At 60.3% G+C, this 26937-nt stretch overlaps 3 protein-coding genes across 3 annotated transcripts; all 3 read right to left on the bottom strand.

Annotated features, from left to right (window-relative positions):
• Positions 1-606: 606 nt before the first annotated feature.
• CHRNG (cholinergic receptor nicotinic gamma subunit) lies at positions 607-6280 on the bottom strand. The gene is made up of 12 exons (XM_043578174.1): positions 6051-6280; positions 5710-5849; positions 5454-5498; positions 5184-5293; positions 4569-4724; positions 3669-3766; positions 3142-3342; positions 2849-2963; positions 2521-2635; positions 1556-1772; positions 1206-1339; positions 607-931 (listed from the first exon to the last, which is right to left on the bottom strand). The coding sequence occupies exons 1-12, from the start codon at positions 6103-6105 to the stop codon at positions 758-760; spliced, it is 1560 nt and encodes a 519-aa protein (XP_043434109.1). The 5' UTR covers positions 6106-6280; the 3' UTR covers positions 607-757.
• Positions 6281-9505: 3225 nt separating this feature from the next.
• On the bottom strand, positions 9506-18996 carry CHRND (cholinergic receptor nicotinic delta subunit). Its single transcript, XM_043578175.1, has 13 exons — positions 18460-18996; positions 18050-18195; positions 17567-17611; positions 16955-17064; positions 16693-16848; positions 16379-16488; positions 15268-15468; positions 13987-14098; positions 13747-13861; positions 12249-12453; positions 12039-12157; positions 11176-11359; positions 9506-9930 (listed from the first exon to the last, which is right to left on the bottom strand). The coding sequence occupies exons 1-12, from the start codon at positions 18509-18511 to the stop codon at positions 11177-11179; spliced, it is 1554 nt and encodes a 517-aa protein (XP_043434110.1). The 5' UTR covers positions 18512-18996; the 3' UTR covers positions 9506-9930; position 11176.
• A 36-nt stretch (positions 18997-19032) lies between these two features.
• On the bottom strand, positions 19033-26124 carry PRSS56 (serine protease 56). The gene is made up of 13 exons (XM_043578172.1): positions 24069-26124; positions 23309-23446; positions 22913-22957; positions 22607-22796; positions 22119-22218; positions 21871-22030; positions 21490-21632; positions 21090-21252; positions 20727-20903; positions 20476-20640; positions 20332-20394; positions 19857-19963; positions 19033-19482 (listed from the first exon to the last, which is right to left on the bottom strand). Exons 1-13 carry the CDS (start codon positions 24169-24171, stop codon positions 19267-19269), a joined length of 1770 nt encoding a protein of 589 aa, XP_043434107.1. The 5' UTR covers positions 24172-26124; the 3' UTR covers positions 19033-19266.
• Between the last annotated feature and the right edge of the window lie 813 nt (positions 26125-26937).

The following is a 26937-nucleotide window of genomic DNA, read 5'->3' as shown; positions in this document are numbered from 1 at the left end:
TTCTCCAGGCCATGGAATGAATCCTCCTTGGAGCGTCTAAAACTGAGTTGGGAATTCTGGACTCCAAACTTTATTTGGCCACCAGTGTTCTGAGAAGCCCCTGTTACTCTGGGCCCCAATTTGCCCATCTGAAACATGGGGGGAGTAGTGACTTGCTTGTCCATGATGATGTGAAGAGCTCTTAACTCTGAAATCTTTTGTGATCAATGATAAAAAATGCGTATGGATGGAAAGGTCCCTGGTGCAGGTGGGTGTTGGGTACTCATAGCACCCAGAAGACAGGGGAGGTAGATGCCAGTGGGAGCGGGCTACTGCCATTCTTTTGAGAGAACATCGCCTGCTACTCTTCACATCTCTCTTGACTTCCTTCCTTTAGGAACCTGTGGGGAACTCGTAAAGAGGAAAGGGGGCCTAGGCCTAGAGGGATGGGGCCTTGCCTAGCTGGGGACATTGTGAAAAACAGAGTCCTTGGGGCTTCAGAAATGATGGGAGTGGCTAATGCTTTGCCGAAGTGAGGGAATTGCCAGGACTAGGTAGCCAGTGCCACGCGGATGCTGATCCCAACAGCACACCCCCGCCCACAGCCGTTCTCAACCACTCCAGGACTCCAGCTCAGTCTCTTTATTTCCCATGCTTTTCTCAGGGCCTGTTGGCTCACATGGCCATGAAGGGCACTTCCCAAAGAGCACGCTCATGATCTCAGCCACTGAAGAACACAGCCAATCAGACTCCACGTGGCCGGCGGCCGATGGTTGGCTCAGTCAGGCGAGGGCAGGTAGGAGCGGGGGTCTCCAGGGAACGGAAGAGGGGGCACCTGGTTGTAGTGGGCCATGAGGAAGATGCCAGCGGTGCCACAGACAAAAAGGGAGAGCATGGCCAGGAAGCAGACACGGTCCAGCACGCGGCCCACCAAGAACCACTCCTCGCTCCCCTGAGGGCGGGAGGCAGGTGTGGGATGACCGGCAGGAACACCCAGCCTGCCCTGGATCACTGTGCCGTCCTTGGCCCGCCAGCAGGCCTCTTATTCTCCATTTCTTTGGGTCCCTCTCACCTACTTCCAGGCCTTAACCTGTGTTCTGTCATAGGCCCCTGGCACTGATGTCCCCATTCCACTTTTTCCTTCCCACTGCCCTGCCATGGCCACTCCGCTCATCTTGCCCCCATCTTAAGTCCAAGTCCCTCACCGGGTGCCCCGTTCCCCTTACACTGTCAAAGTGACTTTGCTGGTGGTGGGCAAGGGCAATGAGGTTGCAGGCTTCCACACAGGCCTGGATGGCCGGGGCGGCCTGCTTCAGGCTGCCACACAACTCCCGGCTCTGCCCTGGCTCCGGGCCTTTCTCTGTTGAGAGAGGGTAAGGTTTGGGAATCGAGTGGAGAAGAAATAGTCTGAGAGGGTAGCCTCTCCTGAGCGACCCTAGTGTCTCTCTCCCCAGCTGGACACTTACCAACACTCACCTGCTGTGTCCGGTGCCTTGGCCAACAGATAGCCCTCCCCGTCAGATAGCAGGCCAGAGTGAGCACCGGAGTGTCCCCAGTGTCATACCTCCTGCCTCACCTAGCTTCTCCAGCGCCGCCCTCACCAGCCCGTTGCGCTGCCGCTGCCGGAAGAGAAGTTCACTGCGAGGCAGGCAGAGAGCAGCCTCTTCCCCAGCTGTGATTGACCATCCCGGAGAGGAGCCATTCTGCAGCCGGCGCCCCGTGTCTTGCACAGCCACTGGGACCAGTGGGCGAACGTGCATCCGCAACAGCTGGGGCAAGAGCCGCAGGAACACCTGGAGAGAGGATGTTCTGGGGCGCTTAGCTTAGTAGCCGGCAGACCTGGACGTGCGGGCAGCCAGGCTGGGCTTCAGAGCAAAGAGTGAAGGTTGGCATGGAGGGCTCAAGCTACCGGGGGCCCAGAGGCAGCACCTTAGGGACAGTGGCTTGACACTGGTACAGCTTGGCTGTTCTGTGCCAGGCACTGAGCCTAGGTCCCCAAACTTGTGTGCACATTCGAATCACCAGGGTACTTGCTGCACAGCCTGCACGAGGCCACAGGCTGGCCCTACCCTTGCTGTTCCAGCCCCGGACGCCTGAGGCGGGCCTGGGAATCTGCATTTGCAACAAGGGTCCCAGCTGACTGCTGCAGGTGGGCTGCAGATGGCCTGGAGCCATCTGGGTAGAGCCAGATGGCCTGGGTAGAATCTTGCTTCTCCTTCCCAGCCATGCAACCTTGGGTGAGCTAATGAACCTCTCTGTGTCTCCGTTTCCTCATTTGTAAAACGGAGGTGGCACTAATACCCACCTCTAGGAGTTTTATGAAGATCAAATGAGTTAGTATGTATGATGCACCTGCCACAAAGCAAGCACTCAGTATTATTATTAATCCGTCTGGATAAATCCACATGCTTCAAGATACACACAGGGCAGGTTCGTTGCTGAATGTGGCAGGTGAGTAGGCAAGGGCAAGGGGGTGGAGAGGAAGACGCATGTGAGTGGACTGGACTGGAGGATGCTGGAGTGGGCAGAGCGGGGCCTTGCCTTTCGGACCCTGCGGGCCATGGAGTGTGTGTGGGGGGACCGCAAAGACACGTTGAGCACGACCACGGCATTCACAACAATGAGGATGGTCACCACCAGGAGGAAGGTCAGGTACCTGCCAGGGTCAGGTAGGCAGGAGGTGGGGCTGGCCCGCTGGCACTGACTCCATCTCCAGACGCACCCCACCCTTAGCAGCTGATTCCCCCAGATCTCTTAGGGTGAGGGGTTGGCATTGAGGATGGGAGGGTGGGAGTGGCAGAAGGGTAGTGCCCCGAGTTCCAGGAAGGGGAGGGCGGGAGGGGGTGGTAGGCGTGAGGGCCAGCCTTACTTGCTGATAAGTGGCACTGCCTGGGAGGTCTCGGGCACCTTCTTGGCCACAAGGAAGAGGAAGACGGTCTGGGCCAGGAGCACGTTGATGGCGACGGTACACTTCTGGCCCCCCGCTGCCCGTAACCGAGAGACCCTCAGAGCAGATCTCAAGTTCCCTGCCATGGGGCTCCTCCCCCACCCCATTCCTGTCCCCGGGACAGGTGGTCTCGTGGGTGGTGCCACTGTGCCCTCCCAGCTAGCCCCTGTGCTGCCGGCCGGGGCCGTGGCTCCCCTCCCACGGGCTCCAGGTACCCTTGGCAGGAAGGAAGTAGATGAGAATGGCGACCGAGGAGATGAGCACACAGGGCGCGATGATGTTGATGATGTAGAAGAGGGGCTTGCGCTGGATGAGCAGGTAGAAGACCACCTTCTGGTGGCCCGCCTCCTCGGCGGGTGCCTCCACATCCAGCAGCATCTTGGCCGGCCGGTGCCGGATGGCCCACTCCCCGTTCTCTGTGGGCAGCGGGCCAGAGTGAGCCCCGGGAGCACAGGCTGGGCAGATCCCCGCAGCCCCTGTGACCCAGCTGTGGGCGGCCAGCCGGGGCCCAAAGCAGTGCCACCGAGGGATGGAAGCAGCAAAGGGAGATTGGATATCTGATCCTCCTCCCACCAAAACCGGAGACATTATCATGGGGAAATCAGAACTCTGCTGGGTCTTTAAAAATCTAGTTTGTGTGGTTTAGCTTAGCCTTCATCTTGAGTTACATGGGAGGGGGTCTGAACCGAGCCTGGCCCTGCCCTGGAGGTCAGGTGCGGCTGGGGCCCTGGGAAGAGGTTACCCGTGAAGGCCTCAGGATCGATGAAAATCCACTCTATGGTCTGACCATCTTCCTGGCTGAGCTGCAAATTGATCTCATTGGTGCTGTAGGTCTGGGACCTGGGAAGGGGGTCACATTTGAGGGCGTATAGATCCACCTACGAGGTCACGTACACAGTCATCTGGGGGCAACCGTGGGCGGTCTTGCTTCAAAAAGTACAGCTAGGAATTTCTGAGCCCTCCACAGAGCCCTGGCCATGAGATGGGGGGCACGAAGGGGACCCGGGCTCCCTGGAGGTCAGAGAAGTTTTTGTTGAAGGGCCAGGAGGCTGCAGCTCAGTGTGCGTCATGGATGTTAAGAGCCCAAGGCCACTCTGTTCCTCCCTTTCACTGCCTCCAGGGCAGGAAGGGCCAATGGTTAGCACATAGAAAACACAGTCTGTACCTCTCAGGTCTGTTTGTTACCGAGGGTCTCCTTGTGAAAAGACTGCTTCTCTAAAGCGTGGGAACCCACTCACACAGACCTCCTTCCCCCCATTTCTGGAAGAGGAAAGTGAGAGCGCCTCCACCTCTCCATGGGGAGTAGGGTGTAGCGTCTCGTGTGGGTGGCGCTCGTGTGTGCATGCTGGTACCTCGCGGGCAGGTGTATGCCTTCTTGCCCACCCACCCCAGTCATTAACTCCTCCCTTGGGGCACAGGCAGGGAAACTGAGGCAGCAAAGGAGGATGAGCGAGGGGACTGCGGCTTAGCCGGGAGGGACGTGGGCACCTGCAGGTGTCTGGGCCTGAGATGGGCATAGAGGCCCCAGAGAGAGGGAGCTGCACCCCTGGCGAGAAGCCTCGCGTCCAACCCCCTCCCCAGCCAGGTTCCTCTTAGGGCAGCTCTCCAGGTCTGCACCCACACCCCCGGTAAATGGCCTCACTGGAAGACGAGGGAGCAGTTCTGCCAGTCGAAGGGGAAGTAGGTGACAGAGACGGGGCAGGAGGAGCGGAAGATGGCGGGCGGCAGCCAGTAGACACATCCGTCAGGAGACACCAGCACGTTGCAGTAGAGGGCCACCTCGAACACGCCGTCCACGCTGCGCACAGGCCAGGCCCCGGGGCTGGGGGCTCACGTCCCCGGCCCCGGCTCGGCCAAGTCCCACACCCCAGGCCTGCCCGCGTCCTGCGTGGATGGGGCCTGGGGACACCAGCCCCTCCCGGGCGCAGGGTCCACTACCTCCCTGCGGCACCCACCTTCAGGCCTCATCATCCCACCTCCTAATCACCACAGCTTCTATGGGAGCCACCCTCACCCCCACGTTGGAGGGAGGGCCGCAGCCCAGCAGACGACTGAGCCCAGAGGAGATGGAGTGAGCCAGGTCGAGAGTCAGGTCTGCTGGCCAGGCCCTACCCTCGGCAGCACCTGCCGCATCCAGTATTTCCTGGCCCCGGAAAAGGGGGCCCGGTCTGCACCTTTCCCCAGAGCCCCCCTTGTCCTACCGGGCCCTGCCTTTGTATCGTTTTGTCCCCCCACCCCTGCCCGCACTCCTCCTCACTTGTTCTCCAGCACGACATCCGGCCGCCACACCATGGTGGACGGCACCCTCAGCACCCACAGGCCTTCGTAGTCTTGCGGATCCCAGCGCAGGCGATAGTCACACCACTGCTGCAGGGCGAGCGGGGTTGCCAGACCCCTGCTCTCCGCGGAGTCGCCCCTCCCCAGAAGAGGCGGGGAGGGGGTGGGAGAAGACAGGCAGCTCCAAGGGCCTTGGGACCCCAGGGAGGGGGCCTGATCCAGGGTACAGGACTTCAGGGGGGCCTCTTACCATCTCTATCCACACATTGGTGGTGAGGGCCTCCTCTCGCTCATTCTGGGGGTTCAGAACAGAGGGTTGAGCCCCCATTGCTTGCCGTCTCTGGATGTTAGTCCCTACAGACCCCCATTGGGCGCTACAGGACCCCAGCCTCTTGGGCATCCTTCACCGGAGTTTTCTAGCTCCCCAGCCTCTCCCCTGTGGCGTCCTTGGGGCCAGGTGCACTGGGCCTCCGCCTCCCCTGCCGTCCTACAAGCCTGTGGCTCACCAGGGAGATGAGGTTGGTGAGGGTGAGTTTCAGGCTGACGTTGACCACGTCCGAATCGCGCTCCGCGGGCCGCAGGTGGGGGTCGTAGTTGTGCATCAGGTCCGCGAGCAGACGCTCCTCCTGGTTCCGGCCCTGAGCTCCTGCAACGGACAGCAGTGAGCCCGGGTGCAGGGGCTTTGGGGCAGAAAGAGTTGGGGGGGGGGTCACAAGAGGGTGTGATGTGGAGAGGTAGGGAACTAGAGGTGCAGGGCAGGTCTCAATAGCCCTCCAGACCCTCTATCCCCTGAGGCCTTAGATCTCTACTCCAGGCCTCCCCAGGCTCCTGGGCCCCTGGTCCACACCCAGGCAGACAGCCAGCAGCGGCAGGAGGAGCGGCAGCCCCTGGCCCCTGTACATGGTGCCGCAGCTCTACAGTGCCGGCTGGGACAGCAGCTCTCCGGCTCAGGGTAGAGAGATGTGGACTCTGGGTCTCATGTAACAGCCCATGCTCCCACCCCAGCCAGCCTGGCCAGGCCAGCTAGGCCCCACCAGCTGTCTGACCACAGCAGCGTCAGCTGTTCCAAGATGGACAAAATGCCAGGCTCGGGTTACCTGGGCTGGGGAGGGGACAGAGGGGCCCCATCTGCCCCAACAGAGATGGCTCAGCCTCCATCCCCGCTCTCTGACTCTGTTGGCCCAGCCCATGGTCCTTCCATCTGGGGTGGGGGGGTGGGGCGACTGGAGACACAGCCTTGGACGGACAGGTGTGGGAGGGAGGCAGAGTGCGAGGAAGCGCCTCAAATTGGGCTCCCTCCTTCTGCTCCCTCCGGCGGGTCAGGATTTGGGGAGGTTTAGAGGGGCGTTTTGGACCTGAGCCATGACATGGTTGAGGACCATGAACCTGTCCCATTAGCCTAACATCTTCATGGGTTACTCCAATGGGCCAGGACACTGGGGACAAGCCTAAGAGGGAGATGCACTAGGTCCCCCGGGCTTGGATACCTTAATGCAAATTAGGGTGTTCTTCAGGGTCCTTCAGATAACTTGAACTTCAGGCAGTTCAGGGCCCTCCCAGGCTCTGAGGCACAGGACACAGGCCTGGTAAGCTTTGGAGGAAGGAGGGCTGAGGAGGGTCTGGAGCTTGGGGCTCTTGGGAACAGAACAGCCCCTGAATAGGGGCTCCTCAGTGTGGCCTCGGTATTTATTAAATTATCCACAGACTAAGGGAGTGTCCAGCATGTGGCAGGCACAAGGCTAGGTGGGCTGCAGGGGACTCTCAGGGGACTGCGAGGAGGCAGGGATAAGCCTGAGCGGCTCATAGGACTCAGAGTTCAGTAAGGCAGGCAGTCAAGATCAAGGTTGTGGCCCCCGGAGAGTCAGATGAGGGGACCCAGAAGGGCCAGAAAACACACTCCATCGGCTTTGTAGTTTGAGGTCAGGGAAAGGGTGGGGCTGAGACTAGTTTAGGAGCAAGGGTCCCTGCTGCTGGCTGTGATCATGACCATGGGCTCAGGCCACCTGTCGTTTGACCATCTATTCTAAGCAGACAGGTCAGGACGTCCCAGCAAGTTTGCAAGACAAAGAACTCAGCTTCGACTAAGTGCTACCCACCCTTGGGCATCCTGGGGGACAGGGTGGTGGAGGCCTCTGAGGGCTGGAGGAAAAGTGCCACCTACCTCCTCCCCCACAAACAAATGAGGTCTCCAGCATTTCTCCACATTTCCAATGTGTCAGTACATTGGAAATCAGCCTGCTACTTTCAGTCCTTGGAGATCCGTGTGTGAGGTTGGCTCAGACCCCAGCCTCCATAGCCACAAATCCCTCCTGTCTGTCCTCACCGGGATTCTGGGGTCGGGGGGACAGTGGTGGTGGCACCTGCCTTCCCTGGTCATCTACTTGTGTCCTTGTGTTCAGTCCTGCTCTAGGGCCCCACCCCTAAGCGTTGCTCTCAATGTGCATCTAGGTGCGTAGCAGCCCCCTTTCCCTGGAGATTACAAAGCCAGGTGCCCCTTCTCCCCAGTTTGCCCCAGATTTGGGTCCCTCCCCAGATTCGGGTCCCTCACCCATTTTGCAGAGCAGAACCTCTTCCCCTCTCTGCTCCCCCTCCCCCAAGACCACACTTAGGCAAGACCATTCATGGCTCCTGCTAAGTGACGGACCACCTATTCACCACCTCCCAAACCCTCTGCCCCAGGCAGTGGTGGTCTGGCTGGTGCTCCGACATTTCCAACTTTCCCTTTCCCCTTCTCTACAAGTGTCGGGGAGGAAAAAGGAAGATTGTGGAGCGTGACTTCCCTCTGGTATGAATTATGCCGCCTCCCTACGTATGAAGAGATTTCAACTCCTGTTTTTTCACCTTCTCTCTGCTGTGGGAGAGAGGTAAGGTCTCTCTGGTGTTCTCAGGAGGGCGGGTCAGCTGAGGAGCTGGTGGTTTTGTCCTGAAGGGGTTAAAGGGGGGCAACTTTAAGAGAAAAATCTTCTGTAGACATCATTTGTGTCTCATAGCCACTCCCCCTTTGTCACCTTCTATTCTGGAGGCTGGAAAAGTGAAATGCTCAACTCCCAGTCTCCCTTGAGGAAGGGGTGGCCACGTGATAACATCTTGACCCATGAGACATCTGTAGAAATCGGCTAAGGGGCTCCGGAGAGAGCTTTTGCTTCCTGATAAAAGGGGTCAGGAATGTCTGGCCCCTTTCCTGCCTCGAACACAGATGAGAATGGGGGATCTGCGGCAGTGAGCTTGTGAGCAGGGCGACAACATGAGGACAAAGCCAACACGCCAAGGAGGGAGGACGGGGCAGAAAGCACAGAGCCGGGGTCCCTGGGAGCTCTGTGGGACAGCCGAGCCAACGAGCCAACCACTGTCTCGTGAAGAGGAAGCCTTATTTCTTTGAACCACAGTTCTTCGGGTTTCTGTTCCTTGAAGCCCAGTGCATCCCTAACAGATTCATCACTGTTTGAAGGAGGGTGAGTAGCCTTGCTGGCCTGGGGAGACTGTGTAGGGACACCCTTTGGTTTCACAGGAAGCTGGCCCCTTGTGGGTGTGACTTCCTGGGGAGGAAGGAGCTATATCACCTCTATCACTTCCATATCACCTATAAAGGGGACCGGTGCAGACGGCACCCTGGGGCTGCAGTGCTAGAGGAATGGGTGCCATTGGGGGCCGTTCTGTGACCCCGGGAAACTGGGCAAGGGGCACCCTTGGTCGGGCGTGGCATTTGGGGTGGTTTCTCCGGAAGGGTCGCTGCCACCTGAGCAGAGCCTGAAACCGGGGTTCACCTGGCAGTTGGCAACAGTGCCATCGTGTGGCAGAGAGAAGCAAGGACAGTGGCTGAGGGGTCTGGTTCAGGGCCTCTTGGGGCTTGGATGGGGTCCCTCCCGTAGAGGGCGATTCCAGGGAAGTCTCGGACTTCCTGCTCACCTGATGGGTGTAAGTCCAAGCCGCTTTCCCTACCCAGAGGGACAAAATTAAAGATTCGTACCTTGAACCTGTGCACGGTTCATATTGGAAGGCAGAAGTAACCAGGGTCAGTTTTGACGCTAGGTGGTTTGTCTTTTGTTCATTTCCTTTGACAGACAAAAAAATCCCGCCTTATGTATACCTGGGCCAATGAGGTCACCAACTCCCTCTGAGGGAGACGGGTTGATCTGTGAAGACCTTCGGTGTGTCCATCCAGGAGACGATTCGTTGGGCCCTCTGTGTTTGCTCCAGTCTGCCCACAGACTCCCTGTCAGCCTTGGATGTGGGAGACCACAGGCCCATCCCCTGTGACTCAGGCTCACAACTGAGGAATGAGTTAAATAACCACCCCTTACATTTGTAGGACACGTGTAAGTACCTTTATGCCCACTAGCAGATTCTATTTTCACAGCCCCTCACAGACGGGACTTACGATACACACATTTTGTTGGCGAGAAAACAGCTAATAGATGAGGGTGGCTCACCCAAGGTCACCCCGCTGGTGTAACAAAGCACCCCAAAACTTTGTCTCTTAAAACAGCAAACATTTACTATCCCACACAGTTTCTGAGGGTCGGAAATCCAGGAGCAGCTTAGCTGGGTGGTTCTGGCTCAAGAACTGGCTGTGCCCAAGATGTTCACCAGGGTTGTGATCTCATCTGAAGGCCCAGCAGGGCTGGAGGATCCACTTCCAAGGTCACTCATGTGGCTGCAGGCAGAGAGCCTCAGTTCCTTGCCGTGTGGGCCTCTCCACAGGGCTGCTCACCATACCAGCTGCTTCCCTAGAATGAGAGATCCAACTTTCAGTTGCTTTCAGCAAGAGTGATGGGGGTGGGGAGCCAAGGAGGTGCCACAGTGTCTTTTAGAGCCTGATCTCAGAGGTGCTGCACCATCACTTCTGCCTCGTTCCGTTGGTCACACAGACCAAGCCTGGTTCAGTGTGGAGGGAGGCTACACAGGGTGTGGATACCAGGAGGTGGGGATCACTGGGGCTGCCTTGGAGGTAGGCTTGCATGTCTCCCAGCCAGCACCTGCAGCCTCAGCCTTTGGCCCTTGGGACAGGATTGTTGGGGGCTCCTTTTGGGGTAGAGTTGCCAAATTTAGCAAATAAAAAGACAGGATTCCCAGTTAAGTTTGATTTCAGATACACGATGACTAATTTTTTTGGTAAACGTATGTTCCGAATATTGTATGGAAGCCCTACTTTGGGGTGGAGAATAGGTGTCCAAGAGGGGACACGTTCCTTGGGGGAGGGCTGAGTTCTGGGGCTCTAGGATTGCGCATATGACCTGAGGTTGATAAGCTGACCTCTGGTCTTTGTGGGTGCTGAGCCCAACACTTCCGGGTGGAAGTGTCCTGGTCCTCGGCTTCCCTGAGGGACCCAGACAGCATCACCAAGGCAGAAAGGGCTAGGGAAGGCCATTTTGCAACTCTGGTGCCCCCACCCCTGCTGAAAGCCTCCTTCCTTAGGAGCCCTGGAGAGGGAGGTGTCCCCACCTCAGCTCCAGGTGGGGCTTCAGAAGCTGAAGACTGAGGGGTAGTTGAGAGGAGGGTGGCTAGGGAGCAGGGAAGTGAAGGCACAGGATCCCACCTGCTCTAGCCTCACCCGGGGGACGGGAGGCAAGAAGTGGCCTCTGCCTTCTGACTCCTCACAGAGGGGTCCTAAAAGGCTGGCCTGAGTGGCATCCTCCCTGGCCCCTGAGCCAGCCCCCTTCCCCCCCCCGCCAAATTGTCCTGCCCTGACCGCCAGCTGATGTCCACTCTCAGACCTCCTCGGCAGCTCCTGTCTTCAGCTACAGAGGACCGTGGTCGAGGAGTGGGGCGTCTCTCTCCCTTCCTTAATCTCAGGAAAGCCCAGCTCTTCCGGCCCCAGCCCTGCAGAACCAGCTGGCCTCGAGTCTCAGGGCCAGAAGTTGGCCTTCCCAGGAAGGGCTTGTCCTCTCTCAGACATCCCTGTCCACATGACTACACCCGCCCCAAACCCGAAGCTCCCTGGGAGTTGGGCCAGCAGGGCAGAGCAGGCCTACCCTAGGCGAAGCGCTTATCTTTCTCATGGTAGGAGAAGGGGTCCCCGGGGAAGGGCTGAGGTGGGGGCTGGTTGTAGGCGCCCTGCAGGAAGATCCAGGCCGTGCCCACCACCATGATGGGCGTCACCACAAACAGGCAGAGTCGGTCCACTGTGCGGGCCACTCGGTTCCAGCAGTCCTTTTCCTGGGGGCAGGGAGACGGAGACAGTGGGGGGTGAGGAAGGGCCTCAAACCACAGACCCACAGCCCAAGCTGGGGCCGGTGACGGAGGCATGGCCTCGGTGTATCTGCGGGGCTTGCCTCAGGCTTGCGGTGGATGGGATGTGCTGATGTGTCCCCAGCAGGGCCCAGGCCCCCCTGAAGTCAAGGCCTCTGTCTGTCCCTCCACACCCCACTGGAGGGCTCCAGGGGCTGAAGAGGAGCTGGGGTGCCTGGAGTCTCTCTCAGGGGGCTAAGGACGGTAAATCGTCCCCTCTCCTCCCTCTTCACCCCTCCCAGCTAGCCCCTACATGAACTGGAAAATGGTGCCCCTTTCTCAAGAGAGAAGTTTGAAAAGTTGTGTGATGCTGAACAACCACCTAAGTCTGCCTTTGAAATGTCTGAGTATGTCTGGAGTATCAGACTTGGGGTTGAGCAGGGACAGAAAATGGTTGGCAGCCCGGACAAAGAAGGGACCCTAAGGGAGCTGTGTTCCTGGCCCAGCGTGCTGCTCTGGGGTTCTAGGCGGGGGCTGTCCCTCCCAGGGTGCCTGGAGTCTGCACCCACTGTGAACTCCTTCATCTAGGTGGGTTCGTGTCTCACGTGGAACCGAGCCCCCTTAAGACAGGATACACCCGATGTGTGGCAGGCCTGTGACTACTCACCTCATTGTAATTGTTCTGGTCCCTCATGTGGTTGACGATGAAGTTGGCCCCATCCACGGCTGGCTTCAGCTGACTGAAGAGCTCCTGCTGGGCTTGCTCAGAGCCTGCTGGGGGCCGGCCTGTGGATACCAGGCCAGAGGAGGGCATGAGTCCTGGCCCCAGCCCACCTCCCACGGACGGGCCAAAGTCCCAGGCCACACGGGGACCCACGTGCGGTGGTGAGGCGCCAGGCCAGCCCGTGCCGCTCCGACTGCTTCTCAAACATGAGGTCACTTCGGGACTTGAGCAAGAAGTACTCCTCGGCCTTGGAGATGTAGCCCAGGGAACTGCTTCTCCGGACGAGAGCCCCCGGGCTGGGCCCATCCTCTGCCGGGCGGGACATGTGTAGGAGTTTGGGCAGGGTCTCCAGGAAGAGCTGCGGCAGGTCAGGGGGGCACAGGAAAGGTATTTGACAGACATGGGTCACCTTCACACACCCAAGCGCCTGTGACCCTCTGCCCGGCTGCCACAGAGTACTCCCGAGTCTGACGCTGTCATCCATTTTCCCGATCCCCCGCTGATGGACACTTAGGTTGCTTCCAACTCTCCCCATTACTCACAGCACAAAGCACAACTCATTTGTTGAAAATGAATGATATATGAACAACAAAAAAGTAAGAAAAATGCCCCGACTGCTGAGCTCTCTTCTTCAAATGGTAAAGATCAAGCAAGTTGCTAAGGCACCTTCACATCCCAGAACAGCTAGTGGCCCTGCAGCGGCTGAGAGGCAAGGACAGCCCCCTCCTGGGTACGCTGCCCCCACATTCCTCACCTTTTTTTTTTTAATTAAAAAATTTTTATTTTATTTTTGAGAGACAGACGGAGCATGAGCGAGGGAGGGGCAAGAGACAGGGAGACACAGAATCCAAAGCAGGCTCCAGGCTCTGAGCTGTCAGCACAGAGCCCGACACGGGGCTTGAACCCACGAACCGTGAGATCATGACCTGAGCTGAAGTTGGCGCTCAACCGACTGAGCCACTCAGGCATCCCCCTCACCTTCTTTTTTTTAAATCAGGGTGTAGGGGCGCCTGGGTGGCTCAGTCGGTTAAGCGTCCAACTTCAGCTCAGGTCATGATCTCATGGTCTGTGAGTTCGAGCCCCGTGTCGGGCTCTGTGCTGACAGCTCAGAGCCTGGAGCCTGTTTCGGATTCTGTGTCTCCCCCTCTCTCTGACCCTCCCCCATTCATGCTCTCTCTCTGTCTCAAAAATAAATAAACATTAAAAAAAAAATTAAAAAAAAATAATCAGGGTGTAACACATCCAGCAGACTGAGCAAATCTTAAGTGTAGAGCCAGATGGAGTTTTACAGATGCATTCAACTGCATAAACGCCACCCAGGTGAGATATCAACCCAACACCGTTCCAAGGGTTCCCTCAGTGGCTCCTGCCGTCACTTCCTACCCACCCCCAGGGGTAACCACCATCCTGATTTCTATCACTGACGGCTGGCTGTTGCCTGACCTTGAACTTTCGGGAGAGAAAACTGTGCGGCCTGTGCTCTTTAGTGTCCGGCTCCTTCCAAGCCCCCGTGTGCTAGGAGAGCCGTCCACGCCGCGTGGGTGGCAGCACATGGCGCTTCTGCACGGCTGGGTGGCACTCCCCTGTGTGAGCACGCTCTCCTGGAGAGGGACGGCCAGACAACTTCCAGCGTTTGGCCTAGGCCCCTCACCTTCTTGACCCCCTCAGACAGCACGTGGGTGCTGGGTGTGCGAAAGTGGATGTTGAGCACGATGACACAGATCACCACGACCATGGTCACCAGCACCATGCCGAAGAGCAGGAACCTGTAGGCACACACTCAGCCTGGAGCCCACGGGGCAGGGCGAGGCGTGCTGGGCGTGTTGGGGCGGGGGAGGGCGAGGGGTAGGGCGGGGTGGGTGAAGCGTGGCGTGGCATAGCCATCACTCACTTGCCGATGAGGGGGATGGCCATGGACGTGGCGGGCAGCCGCTTGGAGATGAGCAGCAGGAAGACCGACTGGGCCAGGAGCACCGAGATGGCCATCGACGTCTTCTCGCCACCTGGGGGAGCCCGGACTTAGCTGCTACCTCTGGTCTTGACCCCAGCGGGTCCCACTGTGGCCCCCTCACCACCATTCGCGATGCCACGGTACCTTGATCGACACCATGGGCTTTGGAGCTAGGGCACCTAGCTCTTCCACTTACTGGCTGGGTGACCTTCGGCAAGTAGCCTAACCTCTCTGTGCCTCAGTTGTCTCAACTGCTAAATGTCGTGAGGACAAAGTGAGAGAGCGTGAAACGCTCCTCACTCTGCCAGGCGCTGGGCAAGCGCTCAGCGGACACCGGCCATCACAGTTGGCCAGCTCCCTGCCACGCAGCCCTCCCAAATCACAGATCTGTGTGTCCCACCCCGTACAGAAAGCTCCGGGACATCCTCATAGCACCAATGATACCCTAGCTCCTAGTCCTCCATTCAGAGACCCCAGCCGGGCACTGCCCAGCTCTTCCCACCTGAGGTCCTGAGCATGTGGGGCCGTGGCCACTGTGGTCACAGGTCCCCAGCCCTGCCCCGGGGCCCCTTCTCTCTCTGCAGGGTGCCCACCAACCCACCTCCAGCTCAAGCAGCGCCTCTTCCAGGAAAGCTTCCCCCATTTCACTGCCCCTCAGCCTGTGCTAGTTCTGTGGCTTCTACAGTCTCTGCCAGCAGCAGGGGCTAGATTGCGTTTGTCCCTGGGGCTCACTGTGCCTTGCTTACAGTAAGCATTTGAAACGATTCCGAAACCAAGTGAGCGAAGATTACACGTGTCCTTCTAGAACCAGGTGAGCGTAGATTGCACGCTTCCATGCCTGGCTTCCTGGAGATCCCGTTTTCCACCCACTCGTTCAAAGTGGACGGCCTTCTGTGTGTCAGGCCCATGGTCACACGTGGTGGCCGGGACAGACCTGTTTCTGTTCAGAGAGACGGTCTAGGGGTTCTCCCTAGGGTCCTGGGGAGGCCTGCTGTGAGCAGCAGAAGCAGGGTCCAAGAGGGACTGTGCATTTGGGGATATCGGACATGGTCACAAAACCCTCCCCTTGGCTGGCCACCCCCCCCATGCCTGGACCCTGGGCAGGGAGCCCCGGGAGTGGTGACCCCGTTGTGGCTCCTGGAGGAGGTGAGGGGAGGGCTGGGGAGGCCCATGCGCAGATGCCCTTGGGGACAGGAGGGGCTGGGGCAGGCTCAGGCTCACTGTCAGCCGGCAGGTAGAAGACCAGGTTGATCATGAAGGAGATGAGCACGCAGGGCACCAGGATGTTGATGATGTAGAAGAGGGGCTTGCGGCGGATGATGAGGTAGAAGGTGACGTCCTGGTGGCCGGGACTGTCCAGCGGGACACCGGGGTCCACGTTGATCCTGGCTGGCCGGTGCACTATCTCCCACTCCCCGTTCTCTGAGGAGGGCAGGAGGACACCTCGGTGTCAGGCCAGGCAAGGGGGCGGGTTGGGGGGGGCGGCGGGGAAGGACGGGGGTGGGGGTGGGGTGGGGGGTCTGGGTGGAGTGAGCCAGCCCGAGGGCGCGCACAGAGGAGGGTTTAGGTTCTGATGGTGGGCGTCTTTCCCTGGGGCTTGGGAAGGAGGTTTCAATCTGCAAGGGGGAAATTCTGCCTTGGGAGTGTGGGGTTTTTTTGTTTTGAAAATATAGAAGCTGAGGCTGTGTGTGGTTCAAACAAGGAGTCTTAGAGATAATGACGTGGTGAGAGTAAGACCAATGCCCCCGCCCCCAAACCCTGGTGATGTAGCCGCCTTGGGACAGGTGTGACATAGGTTTTCTCTGATGAACAGGGGTGTGTGGTGGGGGCCCCATAGAAGACCTGAGCCCGGTCATAGATAGGAGTGTGGGGCGTTGGCAGGGGGCAGCATACACAACATTAGGATCGGTGGCTAAAGCCGCAACCACGCCTCTGGGCTTCCTGGGAACAGAAGACTAACTACCCCCCTCATTTGTCAGTTACATCCATCCCTAGGGACCCTGTCCAGACGCAGGAGGGTCTTCTGGCCCGGGCAGAGGAAGGGTGGGGCCAGTGTCTGTCTCTGCCTTTGGGACACAATCCCCTCCTGGGGATTTCTTTCCTTTCAATGTGCTAGATTTGCGTCGCTAAGTACGTCTGCGTGTGTTTCTCTGTGGGTCGGTATGTGTCTGCGCATCTGGGTCTCCCCGCCCGTCAGTGTGCCTGCATGTCCACGTTCCAGGTGTACACGTGTGTGCCCACGTGCATCTCTGGCGGGGAGGCGTTGGTGTGACCGCACCCACGGGTGTGCGTCTGAGGGGCCTGCCCACCCACCAGCTGCTACTCTCAGCACCTGTGAAACCCTCAGGGTCGATGATGATCCACTCCACAGGATAGGAGCGGCCCTCTTTCTCCTCCTGCTTCAGACTCAGGGTGATCTCCTTGGCCGTGTACTTGAGTGAACTGGGGAGGGCAGCGGGGAGAGGGTGGTCCTCAGCCACTGGCTGCGGCCACTGAGGGCGGAAAGGCCAGTACAGGAGGTTCGCGGTCAGAGGCGCCCTTGTGGGTCTGGGGGAGCTCTAATCAGGACTGAGGGTGCCTCGAGCACCTCTCTCAGCCCCTGGCAGGGTGCCCGGGGGTGAGGGCTGCCTGGAGAAGTGGGTGCACCTGAACTTGAGGGAGCAGTTCTGCCAGTCGAAGGGGAAGTAGGTGACGGAGATGGGGCAAGAGGAGCGGAAGATGGCGGGCGGCAGCCAGTACACGTAGCCCGAAGGGTAGACGAGCACGTTGCAGGCGTAGGAAATCTGGAAGGAGCCGTCGTTGCTGAGGGACAAGGACAGAGGCCACCATGAATGCCAGCCAGCTGGGAGCTGGCAGAGTTGGGGGAGGCGGAGGGTCGAGGGGATGCCAGGGAGGGTTGTGGCTCAACTTGTTCTCCAGCACAATCTCTGGGAGCCACAGCATGTCAGGGGGCAGGCGCAGGACACTGATATTTCCAAATTCTTCAGCATCCCACTGCAGCCGGGGGTCCGTCCAGCCCTGGAACCCGAAAGGTATGTCAGCAGTCAGCTCTGCTGTTGTCCAGGCTCCCCCTGCTCTCCTCACTTCCCTGGGGGAACACTGGACAGGGTCTGGGAACTGTGACAAAAGAAGTTTGGGGGAGGTGGGTGCAGAGTTAGGACTCAGGTCCGTCACTTACAGCTGTGTAGAACGTACACTGCACAACAAAGGGAGCATATTTCATTGTGGACACAGAAGACTTACGTCTATATTATGAACTTCTGATGGATGGCAGAAGAGTGTTTTCTAATAAAATCAGAATACCGTGACAACCTTCCCATAGGTAAAGAATCCCAATTCACCGGAAGTCTCCATCTGAGCTTGTGGCTGTACAAGGTGGTGGGAAGGGCAGCTGGGCCTGTGGGTAGGAGCCAGCTCCTCCTGGAGGCCAGGAGGATCCCCTCCTGGAGATCCCTAAGCAGAAGGAAGCATGGGGCCTACACCCTCACCCCCCCGGCTGTGAGTGGGGTTGTCTCCTTACGTGCTCAATCCACACGTTAGTGGTGAGGGTCTCCTCAACTTCTTTCTGTAATCACACAAGAGCACTGTCCCCTAGGGCCCGCACTGCTCACCTGCACACATTCACCAGGCAGCTACTTCCTGCCACCCCCCGGAGGAAACCACGGCAAATGGCCTGACCAGACTCCTGGCCCAAGCACGCACAGTCAGGAGGGGCTGGGCAGACCAAGGAGCAGGGAGGGGACACCCCTGAAGTGTGTCATGGGTCTGATATGGGGGATACCCCAGAGCTGAAGCTGGAGGGGCAGGGGCATCGGCTCGAGGCCTGTGGGCAGCAGTGAACCTGGAGAACGCTGGAGCATGCTTCCCCGGGAGAGGAGCTACCACGGGCCAGGCTGGGACCTTGAGCTTCCTCCGTGGCCATCCCAGTCCAGGAGACAGCCAGGCCTCCAGGAAGCTGTCCCCGCCCTCGGGTCCCCAGCCCAGCCACAGAGGGGCCTCTCACCAGAGAGATGAGATTGGAGAGTGTGAGGGCCAGCGAGACCTCCACGCTCTCATCTTTGTGAGCCACAGGCCGGAGCTCCTTGTTGTAGCCCTTCTCTTCAAACAGGTGCCGAATCAGCCGCTCCTCCTCGTTCAGGCCCCAGCTGCCTGGGGAGGGACAGGAAGAGGGATGGGGTGCTGGGAGGGGGGACCGGGAAGGGGGCTGCCGTGAAATCCTGCCAGGCCATGGGGCTGGGCCGAGCTGGGGGGACCCAACCACTCCCCAGGAAGGGGTCCTGGCGGTCAACCCCCTCCGGAGTTGGGGTGGGAGCTGGGCCTGATGCAGGGGAGGAGTAGGAGGGGACCATGCAGCAGGGAGCCTGGGTGCAAGTCCTGAGGGACCCTTCAGGGCAGGGTGATGCCCACTCTTACCACGCACGACCAGGGCAGCCAGCAGCCCCAGCGTGAACACCGGCCCCTCCATCCTGTCCCTCTGACTAGGTCTTGTGGTGGCCCCTCCAGTCTACAGGGCTGGGGAATGTGGGTGGGTAGGAGAGGGGACAGGTGCTGGGTTGGGAGGGGGGGAGTGTGAAGGGAAGAGGCGGCCGGAAACGCAATCTGACACCTCTGGGCATGACTGCTGGGTAGAAAACCCAAGGCAGGTGACAAGGGGGTGGGGACAAGGACTGGCTGCTGGGCGGGAGCCCAAGGACATGAGGCAAAGATCCCAGGCTGGAATTCTCTGCAATTAGCGAGCGGTAGGGCTGGGGGCTGGGTAGGGGCCCTGGACACTGGGGGCAGTGCTGGTCAGTCATGCCTAGGGGAGTGGTGACACTCAGCTGTGGCTGTTTCTTGGGGGGGGCAGACAGTATGCTGAGCTGGGGGCTTAGCAGCCTCTCTCCAGTGTCTTTGTGACCTCCGCCAACTGCTTCTGGAGGCAGGGCCCTGTCTGGCCCTGTCTAACATCCACCCATCCAGTTCCCAAGAAAGCTCCAGAGTCATCTGTGTAGGTCATAAATAATGTTTATTGAAGCAGCTGTGATTTTCCGATGGCACATCTGGGAAGACACACGGACCCAGGTCCCCCGCCCCCACACCCAGCCAACTGTGGCTGTGACAGTTTGTCATCATAGGAGCCCCTGGGAGCAGTAGGTCCTGACCGGGGGTTAGGGGTCCAGATGTGGTTCATGGCCCCCGGGCCGAAGGAATCTGAGGGCTCGGTGGGTGGTGCCCTCCACTCTACCTTGCACCCATCTGGGGTCCCTCTGCCTCTGCCAGGGTGGCCAAGCGGAAGGCCTGCAGGGCCTGCACCAGCAACCGGGGAAGGCTGCGGGCCATCGTGGCTGGCTCCAGGCCCACCAGGCCACCAAAGACCACATGCTGGCCCCCCAAGCCTGCCCGCACCCAGGCTCGGAAGAGGCCGGTCAGTGTCTTGGAGCCCAGATCTGCCAGGACCTGCAGAAGGAGAATCGGGGCTCACAACCTCACTGGGTCTCCCCCCTTGTGGCCCCCCGAAACTCTCACCCAGATCCACTCCCCTCCATAGCCCCCGATCCTGCACACTTCTGCTCACTTGGACACCCCCACGCACCCTTCCACTCACACCTTTCCCTCACAAGTTCCCATCCACCCCACCTAGCACCCAGCTTACACACAGCTGCCCTCCCCACCCTTTTCTCCCAAGACACCCCTGCCTCCACTGCAAGCTGCTGGCAGGTCCTCCCTCTTGCTGTGGAGGGTGCCCTTTCTGTCCCCCCTACCTACTAGGGCTGACCCAGGTCAGCCTTCTGAGGCCACTGTGAGCGAATGTGGGAAGCCTGAGGACCTACCTCATGGAAGTCCATGGCCAAGTGCTCTGATGGGACCTGTAGGATCCAGGCATGGGTGCCTTGAAGGGTGGCCAACTTCTGTTGCAGCGTCTCCAACCCAGGGCAGCCTGAAGGAAGGGGAGAGGTCCCGGGAATAACAGAAAACTGACACCAGCAAGGAGCTGGGAGAGGGATTCCCACCAGGACCCCAGAATGGCCTCCCAGTGGGCAGATTTCTTCTCATGCTACACACGGGGAAACTGAGGTTCAGCAAATGGTCTCTGCTGACCCTGAGGGCGGCCCAAAGCCACAAGTGCCCCCAAAGAGTCATCCTCCCTGCTGCAGGGGGAGGGGTCGGGTGGGGAGAGCTAGTCTGCTGGTTGCCCCATGGATGGGTAACCGCTTCCCAGAGCAGACCTTGGGAGAATCCCCGCAGGGGATTGGCCGCCCTTGGCCTGCTACTCTCCCTGCAAAGGCCGGCAGGGGGCGCCCTTACCGTTCCCTTCCTTGCGCTGCTCTGGTCTCCGCTTCGGGAACCGCGCGCCTGCAGCCCGCGATCCTGGGGAGACGCGGGGTTAGGGGATCGCCTCCGCCGCGCGGAGTCGGCGTGCGGGGACTGGAATATGAAGGCACGGGGTACCTGGGTGTAGCCGCTGCTCGCGGGCAGGGTGCCTGGGAGGCTCTAGGAGCGACAGAGCGGAGCGAGCCAGGGCTGGGGCCAGACGCCGCATCCCTGGGCTCGGGCCGAGCAGGTCCTGAGCGCCCCGCAGCAGGCCCAGGAGGGTGTGCGCCAGCGAGCGCAGCTCTGCGGGCAGGACAAGCGTCCGGGCGGAGGTCAGACGTGGGCCAGGTCCCCTGCCCTCCCGGCCCAGCCCTGGGAACTGGACTGACCGCATCGCCTCCGGCGCTGCAGGCACTGCTGTTGCGCCAGACGCGCACAGGCGACCGCGGGCCCGGAGCACAGGCGGGAGTAGAAGGCGCACGGCGGGGCGGCGTCTGCCTGCGGCTCCGCGGGCGGGTCCCAGGCCAGAAGCTCCCGGCAGCTGGGTTCCCGGCTGGAGGGGATTGCTACAGGGGTCGACGGGGACCATCTCAGCCCTGGCTTTGGGGCCTAGCGTCCGCAGCCCTCCCCTGAAGGGAGACCGGCTTTCTTGACGCCCTAAGGGGCTGGGGGCGGGCGGGGTGAAGATGGGCTTGTTCCAGGGCTGTTAGCGGGACACTTCGGGGAGGGGGGAATAGGAATGGGGCGCTCACCGCTCATCTGCTCCTGGAGCCAGTCCTTGAACACGGCCACTCGAGTGTAGACTCCGGGCTTCCCTGGCTCTCCGCATCCGTCCCCCCAGGAGGTGACCCCGTACAGGACCTCCTTGGGGCGGGGGCCAGGCTCAGAACATGTCAGGGGGCCTCCGGAGTCACCCTGCGGGACCCGAGTCAAAAGAGAGGGTACTACATTGACCTGCCCCCTCCTATGCCAGCTTTACACTTGGCAGGCAGCTTTGAATTCTCCTGGGGTTACTTCTTGTACCCATTTTAGCAATGAGAACATAGAGGCTCAGACAAGTTGAATGACAGCCTGACTGTGGAAGGAAAGAGGCTGTTCTTTCCCTGGGGAACCAGGACCCTCCGGCACCCTCCAGTCAATCAGGGCTCATACCTGGCATGAGTCGATGCCCCCGGCCAGGTAGCCGGCACAGAGCATGCTGCTGGGGTGCAGCTCGGGCCCCAAGGCCCTTTTGCAGGTGTCAGCACTGAGCAGGGGCACTCGGGCCTCCCTGACCGCCTCAGCCTCAGGCCCGTCTACAGGGAAACGGTGGAGGGGGCTCAGGCCTTCAGGGCGGGAGTGTCGCTTCCGGGGGGGCCCCCCTCCCCCGCCCTGCCCTCCTTGATTCCTACCCCCCTGCAAGACCAGGCAGCATTTTGCGAAGCAAGGAAGTCAGATTCGCGACACCCCCGGCCTTCCCAAACTCCATCACCCCAGCACCCCATTCTTCCCACTCACACTCGCGCCTCACCCAGGCCCGGGCCTGCCCCATACCTTCGAAGAGGGCCCCCCAGCCCGCGATGGCGCAAGCCGTGCCGGCTGGGGGCTCCCGGGGCCCCTGGGGCAGGCACACAGGGCGCACGGCCCCTGCCCAGCTCACCGGCGTCCACAGCTGCACGAGGGCCAGGTCGTTGTGGAAGGTCCGCGGGTCAAACTGCGGAGGGGGTGGCGGCGCAATATCAATGAAGCGTGGGGTGGGGGTGCTGTTCCCGACTCCGAGAGCCTGGGAACTGTCCTCTCACCTTGGGGTGGGGCAAGATGCGGTTCACCGGCACCTCCTCCGCTTGCTCCCCCCGGGGGCCCTCGGCCAGCGTCACCGTCCACAGAAGCTCGTTCTGGGCGCTGCGGGGAGAGCGGCGGGTGATACGCAGGACAAGGGTGCAGCGGGTCCCTTGGAGACCCTGCCCTCCGCCCACAGGCACCACCCACCCAGCAAGCCCGCACGCCGGGCTCTTTCTCCGCTGTTACTCGCGGGGCAGGGAGGGTGGGCCAGGGCGAGGCGGCGGTCCCCAGGAGGCCCCCCGAGCCGGGCGGGTGGTCCCCTGATAGCGGCTCCCTGGCTGGGCGGCGTGGGCGCCTCGAGGCCCCAGAGCTGGGCAGGGCGGTGGCCGCCGCCAGGGGGCAGCAGAGACCGGCCCTCGCACGTGTCGCCCGCCCGACGACCCCGGAAGGAAGCATTGGACCAAGCGTTAGGGATCTGGGCTGGTCAGGGGCCTGGGGCCCAACGTACCCCGCGAAGCAGTGCGCCGCGGTGAGTACCCAGGACGCCGCCACCAGGACGCCGCCGCACAGAGGCTGCCCTCCGACTTGCAGCCTCACCAGCCAGGGCCAGGCCCCCGGGGGCGCAGCGCTACCTCCGACAATGCGGCCGTGGGCACGCGTCACGTTGACAGTGCTCGGGCGCCGCTCGCCACACGGCCCTAGAAAGGTGGCATCGGAGTCACAAGGGACAAGTCCTTGCCGCCCTGACCCTTGAGGCTCCTCCAGGGTTCGCCCTGCCCTCAGCCCTAACCCCCTCGAGCCCTTTCAGCCTTACCTGGGGTGGCTGGATCCTGCGCTTGTGGCCTAGGACGCCCAGGTCCTGCTGAGACACAGACCTTTGAGCCTCACTGCTACCCTCCCACCTTCCCGCACCCCCGGCAGAGCCTGGGCCCTCTCCCTGCCCTGCCGCTTCCCTTCTGTTACTCCCCCCCCCCCCCCCCCCAGCAGTCAGGGTCCTTTCAGCGGCCATAAACTTCTCACTGTCCCTGCCCTCCTGCCTTGGCACGCGCTGTGCCCCATGCCTGGCATGCTCTTGCCTCTTGGAGAGACCTTCTTAAGCATCATCTCCGTTGTAGCCCCACCTAGTTTCCGTCTCCGAGAGGGAGTCAAGTCTGGAGGGAAGGGATGGGGTGGACAGGAGAACGGACGCAGGTAGTCAGTGAGAGCTCACCCGGGCACGGGACCGTGTGGTTGGCACAGCCTCTGCACTCGTGGAGTCTGTGCTGGATCTCCATTGCCACTCGATTTACTGCCCACTGGGCGCTCCTCTGGGCAGCCTGCAGCGCTTTCGTCCCCTGGGCTGACAGAGCTGCTGGGACAGAGGGTACAATCATGCATGGCTGGGGAAGGACCTCAGGCTCCAGCCCTGAGCCTGCCTTGGGAGACAGGGGGAAGCAGGTCAGTCTCCAGGAGCACCGGGCAGAATGGGGAGGAGAGAGAGCCCCAGGGGCCTGAGGGCCCAGCGCTCGGAGCAGATGGTCCCAGATTCTCAACCCATTTGACCTGAGCTGGGCTGGAATCTTTAAAGAGGGACTTGCCTTAAACATCTTGAAGGAAAAACAGCACCTCAGAGGTAGAGACATCACAAAACTCAGGCTTACGGACAAAATAACTGTCACCGAGTTGCCTACCTTTGGGCCCAGATAGCCAAGGAGCTGCCCGCCTGGACCCCTTCCTCCTGCTAGACCCGGAACCTTCCCCAAAGCATACCCCTTGGCAGTGGCTGCCAGGTCCCCTTCCCTGTGCACCCTGGTCCTCCCCCTCCCTCTCCCACCCGTGCCTCCGTTTCTGGCCCCTTCTCCCTGCAGGGTGGGCAGAGGGGGCCAAAGGCCTCAATGAGTGGGGGTGGCAAGGTCATGCTCGCCAGCCCCACCCCACTTCCTCTGAGCTCCTCCCACCTCTGCCGCCCCCTCAGAGCAGCCCGGGCTCACCTTGCAGGGTGCTGGGGGGCAGGCGCATGTACAGTGGGTGCCCAGCGACAGACGGTAGGTCTGGGAAGGGCAGCAGCAGCAGCAGAAACACAGGCAGCAGCATGGTGACCAACAGCCAGGGCGAGCGACCCCGTCCTCTTTCCCCCTCGGAGTCTGCCCTCCAGGTGCTTATCCTTGGGTGTCTGCCTCCCACTGCCTTTCTGTCCCTGGGCCCTGAATTCGTGTCCCTCAAATCATCCGACTCTGTTCTCGTACATCAAAATCACCCGCTTCCCTCAGTCGGTCCCTCACCTGGCCCTTAACTCCCGGGAGCCCACAGGGGACTGGGGCTTGGGGGGCTATATAGAGGACAGGCTGGGGGGGTACTCGGGAGGGGGGCCAGGGCTGGGGGAGGGATCGGGATGGGGGCTCGACCCTCACCTTTGAAGTCCCACGGTCCCAGCTCTGAGGCCCCCCTTCTGTCAAAGGAACCCTTGTTTCTGCGGCTCCATCAAAGGGGCCTGGACAGGCCAGAAGAGCTGACAGTTGGGCTGGGGGCCAGGCAGAGGGGGGCTGGTGGGCAGGGGCTGGCCCTGTCTCCGAGGCTCTGATGGCGGGGGGTAGTCCCATCTGCCTCTATTCCCTGAGGAGTTTAGGACTGTGCTGGGGGCACACACTCCTGGAGGGAGGAGGGCAGGGGGTGTGTGAGGGTCCTCGGCAGCCCCACCCCCTGAGGAGGTGCCCGAGCTCCCAGCCCCTGTGCCCCTAATTGCTTGGCAGCGTCTCTCCCCGATGTAGCCATTTCTAAAGATGATCAAAGCGCCCTAATTAGCGCCGTAATTGCCGCACTGGGGGTGGTGGGGTGGGAAGAGGCAAAGGCAGGCCCCGAGAGGAAGGCAGACATGAAAGGCCCCACCAGTGGCCCAGTTTGGGTAGGACCGGCCCCAGCAGCTTCTGACGCTCTCCCAGACCCCCTGCCCCTACGCAGTGCTCGCTCGGCCTGTCCAGCATTGTTCTCAGTTGCTATGACCCTGATCTGGCCGGAGGGAATCTTCTGGAGTCTCACGGGAAGGGCCACAAACGAGCAGCTCTCCTGGGACCAAGCTCCCACCTGGGGCAGAGAGGAGGTGCCCTTCTGCCCCCACAGAATGTCCTGGGGCCCAGAAAAAGGATCTTGGCACCCCAATTCATGCCGGTGACCCAGGGTGACTTTGGCAGGCCTGGTGCCTTCCCAGACCAGATTCTGCCATGACGTTGCCCCTGTAACAGTGTCGTGTCTTCTCCAGCCCTTTCTCCTGCGCAGGTGAACGAGCCTCCGATCGGAACCTGCCTTGCTTCGTAAGACAGAGCCCCAGACTTGCAGAGAGAACCTTGAGCCAGGGGTCCCCGGGGGTGATGGGTGAGATGCAGGGAAGGGGGGCAGCCAGTTCCAGCAGCTTCTCCAACTTCCTCCTCCTATGCCGCTGGCCAGCAGAGAATGTGCGTGGCCTCTTTTTCCTCTCTGAAACTCTCTTCCTCCTTGATCACCGAGATGTCCCATCATTTTGATTCTCCACTCCCCCCATCCTTGGGCGCTGGCCACAAAGAGGTTTCCATCTGCTGGAGCCCCACTGGAGGTTGCCACCCACCCAGTGTTGTGCTGGAGTTGCTCATGTTGGCTCTGGAGGGCTGAACATAGACGTCTCTTCCCAAGTCTGCACTGGGTGACATCATATTGGTAGCTTGAAACCAGCCACTGCGGGAGGATTTACACCACGGAAACCAGCACCCAGTACAAATCAGAGCCTCCCTGCCTTCCGCCCCGCAAGAGCCAGGTCAACATTACCCAGCACACCACTGTGTATGCCCCCTTCCCCTCCCCGTTACCACCGCACCTCATGAAGACAATCCCTCTGGTTCAGGAATGCCATGAAATAGTGTCTGAGTATGGGTTATTGTGAGTGAATATTACAAAGTTGGAAATTACTTGTATTCATCAGACTATCTATCCATCTCAAGAGGGTGTTCGTCTAGATAGGGGATACCTATCTTCTTTTTTTTTTAACTTTAAAAAAATGTTTATTTACTTTTGAGAGAGAGAGAGGGAGAGGGAGAGAGGGAGCTCAAGCAGGGGAGGGGCAGAGAGAGAGGGGGACACAGAATCTGAAGCAGGCTCCAGGCTCCGAGCTGTCAGCACAGAGCCCGACGCGGGGCTGGAATCCACAAACCTTGAGATCATGACCTGAGCCGAAGTCAGACGCTCAAGTGACTAAGCCACCCACAAACCCTGGGGCTATCTATTTTCTTATCCACCATCTCCAAATTCTTGGCAGAGAGGGTGTTAACTCTCAACACAGCCTATACTTGAAGAAAGTGTCCAAAGCAAATGATCTGTGGTTCCAAGAAAGAGCCGCCAAGGTAGGGGACCCAGAAAACAGAGAAGGTGGTTGGAAAGCCTCACAGGCCCCTGGGCGGAGAGGCCAACACCGCCCTCGGAGCCGGCGTCCAAGCTGGAGAGATTAAGGCCTGGAGCGAGCTCCCCCCAAGACGGAGCCCCCTGTGGCCGCTCTCACTGGAGAATGCCACAAGGAGGGGCACGCTCTGTTGGCATTTGGCACCTTGGTCCCTCAGCCACTTGGATCCTGCCAAAGCCAGGCGGGCCAGGCCGGAGCCTTTGAGCCACCTCACCCCACCCCCGCCCCCGCCCCCCCTTCTGCCTCTGCTGGTCTTCAAGGACCGGTGGGAGGCCCAAAAAGACCAGAAGCTGCTGGTTTGTTTACTGCCTCTCCTGCCCCAACGCCACTGACAGAGAAAATTAGGGGCCTTACAGCACAGATGGTGATTCACTCAACCCCGCCTCCCTCTGCCACTTCCCTGCACCCCTCCCCCCCGCCCCCCCAGCCAGGGCCCT

This window comes from Prionailurus bengalensis, chromosome C1, assembly GCF_016509475.1.
Source record: "Prionailurus bengalensis isolate Pbe53 chromosome C1, Fcat_Pben_1.1_paternal_pri, whole genome shotgun sequence".
In the NCBI taxonomy this organism is placed as follows: domain Eukaryota; kingdom Metazoa; phylum Chordata; class Mammalia; order Carnivora; family Felidae; genus Prionailurus; species Prionailurus bengalensis.
The sequence above is the reverse complement of the archived record's forward strand: the minus strand, read 5'-3'. Positions and strand labels throughout refer to the sequence as shown.